This window comes from Myxine glutinosa, chromosome 3, assembly GCF_964187855.1.
Source record: "Myxine glutinosa chromosome 3, kmMyxGlut1.1, whole genome shotgun sequence".
Classification (NCBI taxonomy): Eukaryota; Metazoa; Chordata; class Myxini; order Myxiniformes; family Myxinidae; genus Myxine; species Myxine glutinosa.
This window is the reverse complement of record NC_136263.1, coordinates 1,058,389-1,077,526: the sequence shown is the minus strand read 5'-3', so window position 1 is coordinate 1,077,526 and position 19,138 is coordinate 1,058,389. Positions and strand designations below refer to the sequence as shown.

Below are 19,138 nucleotides of genomic sequence, written 5' to 3'. Positions count from 1 at the left end.
AGTTTGTTGATAGCATTAAATAAAAATTGAGGTCCAAGGAGGTCCACAGGGGGTTTGAGCCGTCCAAAATAGGTATTTGCTCTCTCTTCTCCGAAACTACACAGAATTTCAATGAAACTAGTCCACAACTTTCATCACCCATAACATACCAAAGTTTGTTCAGGCATTAAAAAATCAGGGTATAAGGGGTTCTACTGGGGCTTTGAGTGACCGTTGCTCCTGATCCAGGTGAGCTTCAGGACCTGCGGTCCTATTTTTATTTATTGCAGTTTACTCGATTTAAGCAATCCATGTGGCAGAGGCTGGTGATTAATGCTGCAAAAGGTACAACTTGGAATGGTTCTGTGGTACAGCACTCTATGCCAGTGTATTTTACTTGTAGGTAAAATGTGTGTGGTAAAAAGGTAAAAGTAATACAGGTATTACTGAAATATTCAATGGAATATGGATGGAATAACAGAAAACAAACAAGGTTTCTTTTTTTTCTTTTTTCTTGTGGGTTATTCCAATGACACTTGTTACATAAGACATGTTACACAAGACAATAGCGGGGCAAGTCAATCTCCTATTAAAAGTCCTGGAAAAGTTCTAGAAATGTGGTCTTCCTTGGCTTTGCAAAGCATGTAAATACTACGAGAGTAATAATAGTCTCTTTCATGTCCATTTGACGTGTAAATGTTGCTGTTTCTCAAGGTAATGATTTTGATTTCTGGGAATATGTTTCTTAGTTTGAGGCTTTCTTACTGATCTTTGTCGATTTACACCATTTCTTATTTGTTGTTCTAATGATTAAGGTTGATAAAATTCATCTGCACTATGCAAGGAAAGAGAAGAAAATAGACATGAAGAAGCTCAAAGAGCTCATGTGGGACCTCCTGCTCACCGGCAATGGGGAGAAGGTGAGGACGAGTTATTTTGATGAGACTGCTGTTAAGCGATGTATTGTGAGCAAATACCATGGAGTGTATCGAGTTGTACATTGGATTACCATGTGAAAAAATAGTGCCCTCCATAAGTGTTGGAACAGTGAAGTCAAATTTGTTACGATTGCTTTATGCTCAAGAAGTTTGGATTTGAGATCAAAGATGAATTTGACGCAAGAGTACAGAAGGTCATGTTTTATTTCTTGGTATTTCTATCCATATATGTTTTACCATTGTGGAACAATAGCACTTTTTATGTTCAGTCTCTCCATTTTATGTAAGCATAAGTATTGTAACAAATGACAGGTGTTTCTTGTTGCTCAGATGTTTCTTATTGCATTTATTTTAAACACATGAAAGAGCTGTGCATGTGTCGTCTTGGCTTTAGCCTTTGCTTTTGCCTTGGGAGTCAGTCGGCATAAAACAACATGAACACCAGAGAACTGTCTATGAAAGAAAAACAAGCAATTTGGAAGCTGAAAGAACAGAAGAATTTAATTAGAACCCCAACACAAAAATTGGGCATAGTAAATACAACAATATGGAATATCTTGAGAAAGAAAGAAACAACTAGTGTACTTAGCAATAGACAATGGCCAGGTCGGCCAAGGAAAACGATCATTGCTGTGAAGAAAAACCAGAAAACAACTGTCAGTAACATCACCAACAACCTCCAGGGTGCAGGGGTGAAAATACCACAATCTTCCATTTCAAGAAGACTTTGACAGCAGAATTACAAAGGCTACACCACAAGATTCAAATCTCTCTTCAGCACCAAAAATAGAAAGGCCAGAATAGAATTTGCCAAGAAGTACAGAGGTGAGCTAGCAGAGTTGTGGAACAAAGTTTTATGGACAGATGACACCAAGATAAACCTTTCACCAAAGCAATGGAAAGGGGGAAATGTGGAGAAAGTAAGGAACTGCACATGATCCAAAACATACTACCTCATGTGTGAAGCATGGTGGAGGGTAGTGTCATGGCTTTGGCTTGCATGGCTGCCTCTGCAACTGGCTCTCTCTCATCTTTATTGACGATGTAACCAATGATGGCAGCAGCATAATGAATGTGGACTTGTGCAGAAATATTTTGTCTGTCTATGTACAAGAAAATGCCTCCAAACCCATTGGGTGGTGCCATTCACCATGCAGCAAGACAATGACCCAAAACACACTGTCAATGCAGCCAAGGAGTTCATGAGGGGAAAAAGTGGAAGGTTTTAGATTGGCCAAGTCAATCTCCTAATTTACAGTGCCTCCAGAAAGTATTCACACCCCTTGACTTTTTCACATATTGTTGTGTTACACCCTGAATTTAAAATGGATTAAATTGAGATTTTTTTTGTCACTGCTCTACACAATATCTATATATATATATATATATATATATATATATATATATATATATATATATATATACTGTATATATATGTATGTATGTATGTATGTATGTATATATATATATTTTGTATATATACTCGGACCAAAATAAATATAAACCAGTCGAACATTTATCGCATCCGATTATAAATGTTCGAACACACTTCCGAAAATGACCCGAACCGTGTGTTAGGCATAGTTAGATACTATATATAGTAGGGTGGGCTTCAAAAAAGCAAAATGCAGATTTTCTCCGGGACATGGTCTATTTTTGTTCCTTCTGGTGTCAAAGGAAACCACACCAAATTTGAATGGAATCCAATAATATTTAGGGGTGCCACATCAGTGATGAATTTTTCCCCATGCAAAAATAGGAATTCCCATTTTTTGGGCTGTATATACACAAAATAAATACATAATTATATATATACATTAAATATAATATTAAAAATAAATATATAGTGAATATACATTAAATAATAAATATACATAAATACACATTATACATTATATATATACAATATATTATACATACAGTTTTGAGACTTCCTATGATCACTATCTGGGCAATTTTCATGCATGTTTTGTACAGGTTCCCGGGGTCAGGGGTACGCTTTTTTAGTGTGTAATATGTAGGCCTAACTTATTGACTGTGGCTCTTTTGTAGAGAGTGACCCTGTGGAGTAAGAATTAACAGGATTTTTACCCACATTCTTGCTTATTTTGCAGATATGGCATGTGCTAGTACCAGTGTTTCATTGAAAACTCGGGCTCAGGATAATGTGTATCTCATTGGGTCCACTTCTGGAGATGCCATCAAAGGTGCCAAGCTCCCGACTGTGTATCAATCTCTTGTCCTGTTTTTCCATCACCTGAAGAAGGAGAATCGCACTGCCCGGGAGAGTGCAACCCTCACCATTGAAGAGGTTGTGAAGTTCTGGGAAAAAGCTCACCTACCTACAACGACGAAGCAGCACTGCATCCATCGTTTGGAGAGGCTATATGAAGAATGGAGGAGCCTCCAAAAAGGTGCAAAGCGGGGTGGTGCGACCCAAGAGAAAAAGGAAGCATCCTTCAAGGCCTCCTTGGAGAAGACGTTTGATCTTAGGCATGCAGATTCGGAGGCCATAATCACCAACCCCGAGGACAGGAAGTTTCTTCACGATCAATTCTCAGAGAGGAAGGCTTCAATGGGATCTGTAGACACTGTGTTGGAAGCAAAAACGTTCTTGTGTGTTTGAAAGATCAGCAGCCACGAGATGATTATCGTGAACTCCTAGAACTGACTGTCATCTACATGGGAGGAATCCCACCTCGTGGAATCCGGATCATGGCTCCAGGAGCAATGCACAGAGCCAGATGGATGGCAAAAGCACTATATTCACTACAGATTCACTACAGGTCAAAGGGCGTCCCTTAGTTAGGTCATATACAATCACGTTAGCCAATCATAGATTTCCTCCTTGTTGGTACTTTATTTCCTTATTCTGTGTATTAGGTTAAGGCTTTGTCTTCCATTAATTAATACTCCATTGCACCGAATTAAATAAGAATAGCTCCCCTTCAATATAGTAAGGGCATTTTATGAGATATTTCACAAATCTGTTAACTAAATTGTTACCAAAAAATTTCTTCACCAATATGTTTGTAAAGGTGTGTAATAACATGTGTTAAAATGTTGAAGTTCAACTCCCGTGGGAAACCCAGAAAAAAAGCTGTTGAATTCGGGTACCGAAAAATTATTTTCGAGAATTTTTATTTTTTTTAATCGGCCCTTAAGTAACTTATGAGGGGTCAAATAAGGGTTTTTCATGATTCTGAGTTGATTGTTAACATTTATATTTTCACTTTTACATTTACACACAAAGTAGCTTTTATTTCACATACATATATAATACTCAAGAGTTATTTCTCATTCACAATGTCAGAAGTTTCAACAGCCATTGTCTATGTCTTCTTCAGACTCAACAACTTCAGTGTGTCACCTGGAGTGAGGAGTGGCTGATCATGAGCCAGGGAGGAGGAAAGCTCAGCGAGGGGGAGAAACATGATCGCGTTCGTTCCTATCTGTTTCCTGTTCGTAAATGGAATAATCTTTACTTCAGTTCCTCTCAGGATCTTAGCTTTGTCGAGTGCCTTCAACTTCACCCGGGGGAAAGCTGCTGTTGTCTGTGGATCTGGCAAAGGTGGTGCCGGAGAGGTGACTTCGATCCAACCCATTGAGTGAAAGGGAGTGTTTCCGTGAATAGAGACAATGTTTAAATCTATATTGTCTCCAACAAACTGAGTGACTGCATTGTTTGTTTCCCCAACCTCCATAAAGACCACCTGATCATTACTTGACAATTCACTTTCACTGGCTGGCACTTTGGCTGTCATCACTGATTGATCCTCAAGCGCAGCATCAACCGCAACCTCATCATTGATCTGTTCATCGGTTTCCTCCACAATGGTGTCAAGAGTGCCAGAAGTATCTGGAACATCATCTCCACTCCTACTATTAAGGAAGCAGTATTTGTAGTTTTGTGTCTCCGTGTAAGACTCAGTGTATCCCAGCCGGTGGAACTTGTTGAGCATCCATTTTGACCCAAATCTATGATCAAGTTGTATGGCAAGCCCCATTTGGTGTGGCAATACTCCAGACCGAGGTCGACAGGCCTTAATAAAATTCTGCCCCCAAACGGCAACTCTTTCGTCTGTCTTGACAATCGGTCTCAAGAACATCTGAAGGCTTGCAGGAACAAGTGTCAGCTGACTATCGATGTCAGTCATACTGTGTGTGGTGGGGTATGACTTTGGACCTAAATCAATCAAGGCAATATCATTGGATATGAACTTGAGTGCCGTCTTTATGATCTGAGTCTTCTCATCTCCATGGTCAAGATTAGCATGATGCTCTCGCAGAATATTGTCGGTGCCATCTTTGAGACAGAGTACATCTGCCCTTCTTTCCTGTGTTGTGAAATACAAGGTGTCTTCGTATTTCTCTAGAAGTTTTATCTTTAGCCAATGCTTTGAATAAGAAAGGCTCTTCTCTGGTGACTGATCAAACTCCTGCAGCTTTTCATGGACTTGGTCCATGTTCATTACCCCATGCTCTAATTCTGAGTCTAACCATTCGCAGAATTCAATAAAAACTGCCTCTCGCTCCTCATCAATACTCCTCTGTCCTCTCTTCCTTTTTCCTTCCTCATCAGTCTTGGACAAACTGTCACCTCTCGCAAACATAAGTTTGCATCGCAAATGGTACAGTGTTTCTTCTGCTACCAAGTCGTTGATCCCTTCCAGGCGTCCAGTGACTTCAGTGCCCCAGTCATCCCCGCGACTCCGTGCTGTCTTCAGCAAGCTTGCCTTCAGTGTATCTGCAGTCAAATTATCTGGCACTCTGTATTTCTTTCTAGCTTGTGCTGGATTATTTTTGTAGAGCTGGGCTGGTTGGTTGCAAAGAATGCATACATCCTTATACAGTGAGGTCAACTGACTGTGATCTTCTAGAACTGCAGCCAGTTGATGAACTGAACTCACAAGTAGTGCGTCTTCTCTTCAACTTTGATGACTCTTTCTCTGCCTTTGATGCTTGAGCTGACTTCTTGGAGGTTGCAACAAAGTTGTTGTACAGATCATTTTTACACTTCTGGTGGTACCTCAGTTTTCCTTCCTTTTGAGCCTCCTTCATACGTTCCACAACAGTAACATTTTCGACAGTTTCTGCTTGTTTCAATAAAGTTGAGTATCCCTTTGGAGTTGCCTGTATGAGCCTTTCAGCTGGTGTATCCGAGCGTGCACAGATGAAGCAATTGAGCACAGGTGGAGTAACGTCTTCATCCATATTGCTAGACTCCATGTCCTGCAAAGTAGAAAATGAGATATATTTAGAAATTATTTTTCCACAAAGGAGTGTCTGTGGTGAAATATAAATGTTAACAATCAACTCAGAATCATGAAAAACCCTTATTTGACCCCTCATAAGTTACTTAAGGGCCGACTAAAAAAAATAAAAATTCTCGAAAATACTTTTTCGGTACCCGAATTCAACAGCTTTTTTTCTGGGTTTCCCACGGGAGTTGACCTTCAACATTTTAACACATGTTATTACACACCTTTACAAACATATTGGTGAAGAAATTTTTTGGTAACAATTTAGTTAACAGATTTTCATGTTTCCCTTACTACACCTGTGATATAATCTTGTTATTGACTTCTTGCTGCGACAGACAATCAGTGACATGGTTCTTTAAACAAAGAAATCACCGAAGCGTAAAAGAAACACCAGATTGATATTCTGAGTACAGAAAGGAAACCCAAGTCAAGAAAAAATAAATATTCCATATTAAATGCCAAGTCTGTAGATATATCTGTGCAGTGTCTGTGTTGTGTCACAGAACTACTTCCTCAAACTTTTGTGAAATCCTACCAAGCTTCTGGTATGCACATATCTCTCCAGTGGGTATTTCCTAAGGGTATTTTTTTTTTTGTAGGAAAAAATTCGCTATTTTTTTGGGGGGTGGGGGGGGGGGGTGAATTTTTTTTTTCTAAAAAAATTGTTTTACAACTTAAGTCTTCAACTTCAATTGTTTATAAAATGTAATATCACCTATATTACAAATACATTTGTACAAGTAATTGTTTGTATTATGATTGGTGTAAATTGTAAACCATGACAAAACAGCAACTCAGGTACAGTCGTCTATCAAAATATCTGCATATCTGGGCAGTGTCTGTTGTCACTGAACTACTAACTCCCTCAAACTTTTGCTTCCGTGGTTGTGAAGTGTTTTTAATAACGTGGTGCTGAGGTGTTTCGAATTACGTGGTGCTGAGGTGTTTTGAATTACGTGGTGGTGAGGTGTTTTGAATTATGTGGTGAAGAGGTGTAATCGTTCCAAACTTCCAGTCTGCACCTCCCCCACCCCACCCGCCTACCCTGTATGTATGTGCTGAGGGTTTCCTTTTTTTAATCGTTTTTTTTTTCAACCTAAATCTTCAACCTAAATTGCTTATAAAAATGTAATATCACAAACACTACAAATAAATTTGTGCAAAATAATTGTTTGTATTATGATTGGTGTAAATCATGACAACACAGCAGCTCAGGTGCAGTCATTATCCTCAGCTAAAATAAGCCCGTTCTTCAGTAACGACGCGTGGTGAGGCGAGCGTAGCTACACACAAACACACATACACAAGACAAGGATGGCTGTAGGAGGGGAGGGTTGAGGGGGGGAGTTTTGGAGGGGAGGGGTGAGGAGAGTTTAGGAGGGGATGGGTGAGTGGGGAGTTTAGTAGGGGAGGGGCAAAGGGGGAGATTTGAAAGGAATGGGTAAGGGGGGGAGTTTAGGAGGGGAGGAGCAAAGGGGGAGATTTGAAAGGGATGGGTGAGGGGTGGAGTTTAGGAGGGGAGGGGCAAAGGGGGAGATTTGAAAGGGATGGGTGAGGGGGTAGTTTAGGAGGGGATGGGTGTGTGGGAAGTATCGGAGGGGAGGGGTGAGGGGAGGGTCAAAGGGGGAGATTTGAAAGGGATGGGTGATGGGGGAGTTTAGGAGGGGAGGGGTGAGTTTGGATTTTAGAAAGTGTTGGACGATTAATGGAAAACGAACATTTATTGTAAAATGAGTTTCTTGTGATTTTTCAAGTCAGAGATCCGTTTGAAAAACGTTGGAGGAGGGGTGGAATGCAGGTGAATTTAGGAAATGTAGGAAGGAGGAACTGTAATAGATTGAATTTTTATTTTAAATGAAGAGATTTGGTGAGCAAATCGAAAGCAACCCCTTAAAGAAGAAGAAAAGTGTGTTATAATATACAACAGAATACAACACTTCAGGGGAAAGTTTAAAGATTTTAAAACTAAACCATGAAAACTATGTGGGGAAAATCCCTGAATGAGGGCATGAAGGATTCCAAAGGGGGATTAATGATTACAGCACAGGTTCAGAGCAGGAACAGAAGAATCCGAGATTGACAGCCAGGAGAGCAGAGAACGCAGGAACAGGGAGGTGTATAATCAAATGTGTTAGTACGGGAGGAGAGGCCTACTTATTAAATCTTCGTCAATGTTTTTTGAAGGTTAAATGGAAGTGGATCAGAGGAAGGAGGAGAAAGTTGAAGGAGTCTGGTGAAAAATAGAATTGGAAAGGTGTCTTTTGGCTGGAGAGGATGGAGTTATGAAGGAAGGAGAGGGAAAAAAACGGGTGGGGTGAAATATGTGGTCGAAGAACAAACGAACACGAACAAGGAAAGAAATTAATTAATTTTATTATTATTCATTTTTTTATTATTAAGATTTTAAACAAAGGGTAAGATGTTCGGGGAAGTATGGGGTGAAAAGAAAGACTGTAAAAAACAGTGAGAGAACGAAAGTAAATGGACCGCAAACGACCGCCGAGAGGAGACAACAAAGCTTTGAGGGACCAGGCCTGAGAAACGCGGCAGGAAACAACCGACAATTTTATACAGGCATGCACGATCTACACCGAGATCTACCCAGAAACCCACAGTAGGCACACACACCATAAAATAAAAATACAGTTTTGACAAAAAATACAAACGGGAACAAATACTCAACGTTGATGGCGTGGAGAGCTTGGAAAGCGCAAACTCGCCAGCAAAACCAGAAGCGGTTTTCAAGCTGGGAGTTGTGAGAGTGTGACTGAGAGAAAGCTGAGAGTGTGATAAGCACTTCACTTTATCCAGTTCTGTTGACAGATTGATTACCTCCACCACCAAAGGTGAATGGAGGTTATGTTTTCACCCCTGTTTGTCTGTCTGTTTGCCTGTCTGCTCGTTTGTGAACAATATATCTCAAAAAGTTGTGGACGGATTCGGACGAAATTTGGCAGAGAGGTAGTGTATGTGACACGGACGAAATTATTAGATTTTGGTGAAGATCTGGATTCGGATCCGGATACTCAAATTTTTAAAGTGATTCTTCACCATTGGGAGAAAGGGCCAAAAACGATACATAGCAGGATATCTCAAAAAGTTGTAGATGGATTTGGGCGAAACTTGGGGGACCGGTTGGGTGTCTGACAAGGACAATTCAATTCGATTTTGGTGAAGATGTTGATATGGATTCGGATATGAGAATTATTTAATTCCTTAAGTGATTTTTCACCATTGGGAGATGGGGCCAAAACGATACACAGCAGGATGTCTCAAAAAGTTATGGATGGATTTGTATGAAACTTGTTCGACTGGTTGTGTGTGGTTGTGTCCGGATCCTGATCCAGCTAGTATAATTTTAAAAGTGATTCTTCACCTTTCAGTGATATGGCCAAAAACAGGTAGATCAGGGTATGAAAGATGGACCTATGGTGATTCCTGTGATTGATTTTCATTAAATGTGATTCCATATTGTGATTTTCTGGTCGACTCTGACATGCAAAATGTAAACTGTTCACCAGGTGGAGATATTCTCTCCACTGAGTGCCATTCTAGTTTGCATTGTTTTCCTCTTTTGTTTATTTTCCTTTGAGTTGAGGAAGCAATAAAAGCAATGAAGAGTAGAAAAGTGGGAGGGCCGACGGGAGTTGTGGGAGATATGTTGAAGGCAGCAGGAAGTTGGGGTGTGAAGAGAATGACAGAGATCTGTAATCTGGTGGTGAAAGAAGGCCGCATTCCAGTGGATTGGGAACTGAGTACCCTCGTCCCTCTATACAAGGGGAAAGGTGACCCTCTGGAGTGTGGCTCGTACCGAGCGGATAAAGTTATTGGAGCATGGAATGAAGGTATTGGAAAGGGTGTTAGAGAGGAGGATAAGGAAGAAGGTGAAGATCGACGAAATGCAGTTTGGATTTATGCCAGGAAGAGGAACGACAGACATGCTCTTTATTGTGAGGCAGTTGCAGGAGAAGTACATGGAGAAGAGGAAGAAGTTGTTTCTTGGGTTTGTTGATCTGGAGAAAGCATTCGATAGGGTTCCACGCGAAGTATTGACATGGGCATTGAGGAAGTTAGAAGTGGAGGAATGGTTGATCAGAGTAGTGATGGCAATGTACAAAAGAGCGTGCACAGCTGTAAGGTCGAAGGACGGGAACAGTGGTGAGTTTGAGATGAAGGTGGGAGTGCATCAGTGTTCGGTACTAAGGCCACTACTATTTGTAGCTGTGCTGGAAATGCTGGCTTAGAACGTAAAGGAGGGTTTACCGTGGGAGTTGTTGTATGCAGATGATCTGGTGTTGATTGCGGAAAGTATGGATGGACTGAAGGAAAAGATGAACAAGTGGAAGGAATGTATGGAGACAAAAGGTCTGAAGGTGAATATAGGAAAGACGAAGGTGATGGCAAGTGGTAAAGCATGTGGTGAGGTGGAAAGAACTGGGAAGTGGCCATGTGCTGTGTGCAGGAAGGGTGTCGGTGTGAACTCCATTCAATGTACAATGTGCGCTGAGTGGGTTCATCAAAAATGTAGTGGTCTGAGAGGGTCATTAACCAGTGTGGCAGCTGCATTCAAGTGTAACGTGTGCACAGAGGGAGCTGCAGATGGAGGAAATGTTGAGTTGGATCTTGCAGATGGCGTGAAGCTGGAAGGTGTGAAAACATTTTGCTACCTCGGAGACATGCTGAATGGAGAAGGTGGATCAGACTCGGCAACGGTTGCTAGAGTGAGATGTGCATGGAAGAAGTTTCGGGAACTGAGTGGAGTGCTGATGAGGAGGGGAGTGTCGTTGAAGCTGAAGGGAAAGGTGTATGCTGCATGTGTGAGAAGTGTTATGATTTATGGGAGCGAGACATGGGTAATGAACGTAGAGCAGCAACGAAGGCTGGAAAGGGTGGAAATGATGTCGCTAAAGCTTTTGCTGTCGCTCTGAAAAGCTGTCGCTTTCTCTGTCCCTGTCGCTGTGTCTGACTGTCTGAAAAGCTGTCGCTTTCTCTGTCGCTGTCGCTGTGTCTGTCTGTGTCGCTGTCGCTGTCGCTGTGTCTGAAAAGCTGTCGCTGAAAAGATGAAAAGCTGTTGCTCATGCTTTTGGGTCTCACTATCTGCCATGATCTTTCTTGGGAAAACCACATTTCCAAGCTGGCCTCCAAAGCCAGTCGCCGACTGGGCATCCTCCGTCGTGCGAAGTCCTTCCTTGGCACACCTGAGCTCCTCACCACATACAAGGCTTTCATCCACAGCTCAATGGAATACTGTTCCCTCCTCTGGGCTGGTGCTCCTGCCTCACACCTTGCTCGGCTTCACGCTGTTGAGGCCAAAGCTTTCAGAATCATTGGAATCTCCTGCGATGTAGTCAACACCGAGGGCCTTTCACTCACTCACCGCAGGCAGGTTGGTGGTCTTTCTGTCTTCTACCGACTCCTCTCCGGCCTTGCTCCCCCAGCTCTCTCTGTGCTCTGTCCCCCCAATATTCCTTCAGGTCGCACAAGATCTGCCTGCAACCCTCTTATGGTTAAACTGCCAAAGTCTAGGCTCTCTGCTCACCTTCACTCTTTCATTCCCCTTTTCTCCCGCCTCTGGAACAAACTCCCCCACTCCCTTCAATCCCACTCCTCCCTCCAGGTCTTTAAAACAGCTGTTCACCACCATCTCTTATCTTCCCCCATCGAAAACCTTGATCTTTTCTACCCCCGGTAATTCACCCCAGAGTCCTTGCAGTGTTCATATGTTTTATTCCTCTCCCACCTCCCCCCAAGTCCTCCCGATGTCCCTGCTCTCAAATGTTGTGTTTGTGTCCTTCCCCCTCTTCCCCCTCTCTTTTGTGTCCTTCCCCCTCTCTCCCCATCTTGTCTGCCGCTCCCCTTGTTTTTTGTGTTTTGTGTGTCGGTTTGTCTTTTTGTGTGATTAATGTTAGCTCTTTCACGAGCCTCGATCTTGTATACAAAAAAAAAAAAAAAAAAAAAAAAATGCGAATGGTTCGGTGGATGTGCGGAGTATCGTTGAGAGAGAAGACAAATGATGAATTGCGAAAGATGATGGGAATAGAGCCGGTGATTGATGCTGTGAAGAGGAACAGGTTGAGATGGTTTGGTCATGTGTTGAGGAAGGATGAAAGTGACTGGTTGAGAAGAGTGATGGAAATGAATGTAGAAGGAAGTAGAGGACGGGGAAGACCGAGAAAGACTTGGCTAAAGATGGTGGAAGAAGAAATGTGGGCAAGGGGGTTAACAAGGAGAGATGCAGAAAATAGGGCAAAATGGAGAAGATTGTCATGGGGACCGCAAGGCTAACCCCCGCTCTGGCAGGGAAAATGGCCTTAAAATGCATGTTGTTGTTGTTGTTGTACTCTAGGAGATCCCAGCATTACCCACCCAAAATATCGTTGCGATCGGTTCAGCCATTTTTGCGATACCTTCGAACGGACAGACGTACGGACATTTGGTGAATTATAGTAAGATTTCACCACACAATTCACACGCACAAATAATCTGCACACATCGAGCTTTTCATTCATACCAAACATGCATGTCAGGGATCTCCTTCGAATTGCGATGTATGGCTCGTAGTAAAACATCGAAATTTCGCGATCTTCGTGACTTCCTGAGCACATTTTGAGAATGACATTTTGGATTCTTCGTCGAATTTCACAACTTTTCTGTTGTTTCTTGGAATGTTTTGGTGCATAATAATCTCGAGAAGTTACTCTTTCTATCCAAATAAAAATCGCACTTTGGTCCCTGTTGTCATATTTGACTCTCTTCGTCTTTTTCTCGCGAAGAGAAATGACCCCATGTGTCTGGTTTTGACACACACACACACACACACACACACACACACACACACACACACACACACACACACACACACACACACACCCAGTCCACTTCAAATCGCTGAGATACTTTTGTGTGCCGTGTTCTCAAAAGCTCATTACCCTGGCTGTCAGGATGGCCCTCGGAATGGCAAAATGATGGCTGCTGTCATTCGGTCCTATCAACCAAGATCCAAATTTGTCAAGAAATAGCATTTTTCTTGATATGACCAAAACCCGTTTGACATTTAAGACTATGAGAAATTATATGTGAAGTTTAGATTCCGTACTCTCGTCATGATGGGAATAACGGATGAATTTCCCTGCAATTTCCTCTGTCAAGTGTTGGATTACATATCCAGTCTGTAGGCACAGTTCACTCTAAGCCCTCCAAGGGAATAATTATTCCTGAAATAATCTTTCCCTTTTTTGTTTTGTATAATTTCCTTCAGTTTATGAACACGTTATTGAGGGGTGAAGTAATTTCTAAACCGTTCATCATGACCACACCCAAAGCCTTGTCGAAGACAAAATATTTTGGGTTTGAGTGGACTCGTTCATTAGCTTGAGGATGTTTGGTGCAGTTTGGAGGCTTGGGAGGGAGAGAGTGTGAGTCACCATTTGATGAATTTTACCTTTCTCTCTGACCTTGTCAACTTCCAGAAGGTTGGTTTTGCTCTTTGTATGAGCGTTCAGTTCAACTCATGGAAGGGACCTGCTGCCCCTCGACCAATCAGCCCCTGTACTCCGCTTTGAGCAATTGTTTTATATATATATATATATACACTAGCCGAATGCACCCTGCGTTGCCCGGGTTCTTTTTGAATGAATTTACTACTATAATTCAGCTTTTACTCGCGGCCATAGAAGATTGACTACGATAATTCAGCTCAGCTTTTAATTGTGAAATGGGCCCAGCCCGGCCTTGACCGGCCTCGCCACCTAGCCTATAACCTTCACGGGGCCTGTCCCGACATTTTTAGTTCTTTTTGAATGAATTTGCTACTATAATTCAGCTTTTACTCACGCCGTAGAAGATTGACTACGATAATTCAGCTCAGCTTTTAATTGCGAAATGGGCCCAGCCTGGCCGAAGCGGCCTCGACCGGCCTTGCCACCTAGCCTATAACCTTCCCGGGGCCCGTCCCGACATTCTTAGTTATTTTTGAATGAATTTACTACTATAATTCAGCTTTTACTCCTGGCTATAGAAGATTGACAACTATAATTCAGCTTTTACTCGTGGCTATAGAAGATTGACTACTATAATTCAGCTTTTACTCGTAGCTATAGAAGATTGACTACTATAGTTCAGCTTTTACTCGTGGCTATAGAAGATTGACTACTATAATTCAGCTTTTACTCATGGCTATAGAAGATTGACTACTATAATTCAGCTTTTACTCGTGGCTACAGAAGATTGACGACTATAATTCAGCTTTTACTCGTGGCTATAGAAGATTGACTATTATAATTCAGCTTTTACTCGTGGCTATAGAAGATTGACTACTATAATTCAGCTTTTACTCGTGGCTATAGAAGATTGACTATTAGAATTCAGCTTTTACTCGTGGCTATAGAAGATTGACGACTATAATTCAGCTTTTACTCGTGGCTATAGAAGATTGACTATTATAATTCAGCTTTTACTCATGGCTATAGAAGATTGACTATTATAATTCACGTTTTACTCGTGGCTATAGAAGATTGACTATTATAATTCAGCTTTTACTCATGGCTAGAGAAGATTGACTATTATAATTCAGCTTTTACTCATGGCTATAGAAGATTGACTACTATAATTCAGCTTTTATTCGTGGCCACAGAAGATTGACTTCTATAATTCAGCTTTTACTCGTGGCTATAGAAGATTGACTATTATAATTCAGCTTTTACTTGTGGCCATAGAAGATTGACGACTATAATTCAGCTTTTACTCGTGGCTATGGAAGATTGACTTCTATAATTCAGCTTTTACTCATGGCTATAGAAGATTGACTACGATAATTCAGCTTTTACTCGTGGCTATAGAAGATTGACTATTATAATTCAGCTTTTACTCGTGGCTATAGAAGATTGACTACTATAATTCAGCTTTTACTCATGGCTATAGAAGATTGACTACTATAATTCAGCTTTTACTCATGGCTATAGAAGATTGACTATTATAATTCAGCTTTTACTCATGGCTATAGAAGATTGACTATTATAATTCAGCTTTTACTCATGGCAAAAGAAGATTGACTATTATAATTCAGCTTTTACTCATGGCTATAGAATATTGACTATTATAATTCAGCTTTTACTCATGGCTATAGAAGATTGACTATTATAATTCAGCTTTTACTCGTGGCTATAGAAGATTGACTACTATAATTCAGCTTTTACTCGTGGCTATGGAAGATTGACTACTATAATTCAGCTTTTATTCGTGGCTATGGAAGATTGACTACTATAATTCAGCTTTTACTCGTGGCTATAGAAGATTGACTATTATAATTCAGCTTTTACTCGTGGCTATAGAAGATTGACTACTATAATTCAGCTTTTACTCGTGGCTATAGAAGATTGACTATTATAATTCAGGTTTTACTCGTGGCTATAGAAGATTGACTATTATAATTCAGCTTTTACTCGTGGCTATAGAAGATTGACTATTATAATTCAGCTTTTACTCGTGGCTATAGAAGATTGACTACTATAATTCAGCTTTTACTCGTGGCTATAGAAGATTGACTATTATAATTCAGCTTTTACTCGTGGCTATAGAAGATTGACTATTATAATTCAGCTTTTACTCATGGCTATAGAAGATTGACTACTATAATTCAGCGTTTACTCGTGGCTATAGAAGATTGACTACTATAATTCAGCTTTTACTCGTGGCTATAGAAGATTGTCTACTATAATTCAGCGTTTACTCGTGGCGAAAGAAGATTGACTACTATAATTCAGCTTTTACTCGTGGCTATAGAAGATTGACGACTATAATTCAGCTTTTACTCGTGGCTAGAGATGATTGACTACGATAATTCAGCTTTTACTCGTGGCTATAGAAGATTGACTACTATAATTCAGCTTTTACTCGTGGCTATAGAAGATTGACTTATATAATTCAGCTTTTACTCGTGGCTATAGAAGATTGACTACTATAATTCAGCTTTTACTCGTGGCTATGGAAGATTGACTATTATAATTCAGCTTTTACTCGTGGCTATATAAGATTGACTACTATAATGCAGCTTTTACTCGTGGCTATATAAGATTCACTATTATAATTCAGCTTTTACTCGTGGCTATCGAAGATTGACTTCTATAATTCAGCTTTTACTCGTGGCTATAGAAGATTGACTACTATAATTCAGCTTTTACTCGTGGCTATAGAAGATTGACTATTATAATTCAGCTTTTACTCGTGGCTATAGAAGATTGACTACTATAATTCAGCTTTTACTCGTGGCTATAGAAGATTGACTACTATAATTCAGCTTTTACTCGTGGCTATAGAAGATTGACTACTATAATTCAGCTTTTACTCATGGCTATAGAAGATTGACTATTATAATTCAGCTTTTACTCATGGCTATAGAAGATTGACTATTATAATTCAGCTTTTACTCATGGCAAAAGAAGATTGACTATTATAATTCAGCTTTTACTCGTGGCTATAGAAGATTGACTACTATAATTCAGCTTTTACTCGTAGCTATAGAAGATTGACGACTATAGTTCAGCTTTTACTCGTGGCTATAGAAGATTGACTACTATAATTCAGCTTTTACTCATGGCTATAGAAGATTGACTACTATAATTCAGCTTTTACTCGTGGCTACAGAAGATTGACGACTATAATTCAGCTTTTACTCGTGGCTATAGAAGATTGACTATTATAATTCAGCTTTTACTCGTGGCTATAGAAGATTGACTACTATAATTCAGCTTTTACTCGTGGCTATAGAAGATTGACTATTAGAATTCAGCTTTTACTCGTGGCTATAGAAGATTGACGACTATAATTCAGCTTTTACTCGTGGCTATAGAAGATTGACTATTATAATTCAGCTTTTACTCATGGCTATAGAAGATTGACTCTTATAATTCACGTTTTACTCGTGGCTATAGAAGATTGACTATTATAATTCAGCTTTTACTCATGGCTATAGAAGATTGACTATTATAATTCAGCTTTTACTCATGGCTATAGAAGATTGACTACTATAATTCAGCTTTTATTCGTGGCCACAGAAGATTGACTTCTATAATTCAGCTTTTACTCGTGGCTATAGAAGATTGACTATTATAATTCAGCTTTTACTTGTGGCCATAGAAGATTGACGACTATAATTCAGCTTTTACTCGTGGCTATGGAAGATTGACTTCTATAATTCAGCTTTTACTCATGGCTATTTTTTTTTTTTTTTTTTTTTTTTTTTTTGTATACAATATCGAGGCTCGTGAAAGAGCGAACATTAATCACATGAACACACAGAAAGACAAACCGACACATAAAACATATAACATAGGGAGCGGTAGACAAGATGGGGAGAGAGGGGGAAGGACACAAACACAACATTTGAGAGCAGGGACCGAGAGACATGGAGACATCGAGAGATCTGAGAGAGGGCGAGGGCTTTGGGGGGGGGGGGGGCGTGGGAAGGGGGCAGTGGGAGAGGTATAAAACATATGGACACTGCCAGGACTTCCAGGAAAGAAGTTGGAATTTCAAACAAGGTGGATCTGGGGTGAATTAGCGGGGGTAGAAAAGATCAAGGTTTTGGATGGGGGAAGATAAGAGATGGTGGTGAACAGCTGTTTTAAAGACCTGGAGGGAGGAGTGGGATTGAAGGGAGTGAGGGAGTTTGTTCCAGAGGCGGGAGAAAAGAGGAATGAAAGAGTGAAGGTGAGCGGAGAGCCGAGATTTCGGCAGTTTAACCATCAGAGGGTTGCTGGCAGATCTTGTGCGACCTGTAGGAATATTTGGGGGACAGAGCACAGAGAGAGCTGGGGGAGCAAGGCCGGAGAGGAGTCGGTAGAAGACAGAAAGACCACCTACCTGCCTGCGGTGAGTGAGTGAAAGGCCCTCAGAGATAGCTTCATCGCGGGAGATTCCAATAATTCTGAAAGCTTTGGTTTCAACAGCGTGAAGCCGAGCTAGGTGTGAGGCAGGAGCACCGGCCCATAGGGGAGAACAGTATTCCATTGAGCTGCGGATGAAGCTATAGAAGCTATATTCCATTGAGCTATAGAAGATTGACTACGATAATTCAGCTTTTACTCGTGGCTATAGAAGATTGACTATTATAATTCAGCTTTTACTCGTGGCTATAGAAGATTGACTACTATAATTCAGCTTTTACTCGTGGCTATAGAAGATTGACTACTATAATTCAGCTTTTACTCATGGCTATAGAAGATTGACTATTATAATTCAGCTTTTACTCATGGCTATAGAAGATTGACTATTATAATTCAGCTTTTACTCATGGCAAAAGAAGATTGACTATTATAATTCAGCTTTTACTCATGGCTATAGAATATTGACTATTATAATTCAGCTTTTACTCATGGCTATAGAAGATTGACTATTATAATTCAGCTTTTACTCGTGGCTATAGAAGATCGACTATTAATTATAATTCAGCTTTTACTTGTGGCCATAGAAGATTGACGACTATAATTCAGCTTTTACTCGTGGCTATGGAAGATTGACTTCTATAATTCAGCTTTTACTCATGGCTATAGAAGATTGACTACGATAATTCAGCTTTTACTCGTGGCTATAGAAGATTGACTATTATAATTCAGCTTTTACTCGTGGCTATAGAAGATTGACTACTATAATTCAGCTTTTACTCATGGCTATAGAAGATTGACTACTATAATTCAGCTTTTACTCATGGCTATAGAAGATTGACTATTATAATTCAGCTTTTACTCATGGCTATAGAAGATTGACTATTATAATTCAGCTTTTACTCATGGCAAAAGAAGATTGACTATTATAATTCAGCTTTTACTCATGGCTATAGAATATTGACTATTATAATTCAGCTTTTACTCATGGCTATAGAAGATTGACTATTATAATTCAGCTTTTACTCATGGCTATAGAAGATTGACTACTATAATTCAGCTTTTACTCGTGGCTATG

The 19,138-nt window shown here is 40.4% G+C and overlaps 1 protein-coding gene across 1 annotated transcript in view; it reads left to right on the top strand.

The window, feature by feature from the left end:
- NCAPH (non-SMC condensin I complex subunit H) overlaps positions 1 to 19,138 on the top strand; it is a 204,855-nt gene that overhangs the window by 163,357 nt on the left and 22,360 nt on the right. Inside the window, exon 15 of the mRNA XM_068111352.2 lies at positions 795 to 899. Within this exon, the coding sequence (XP_067967453.2) occupies positions 795 to 899 (105 nt within the window). The remainder of the gene's footprint in view (positions 1 to 794; positions 900 to 19,138) is intronic.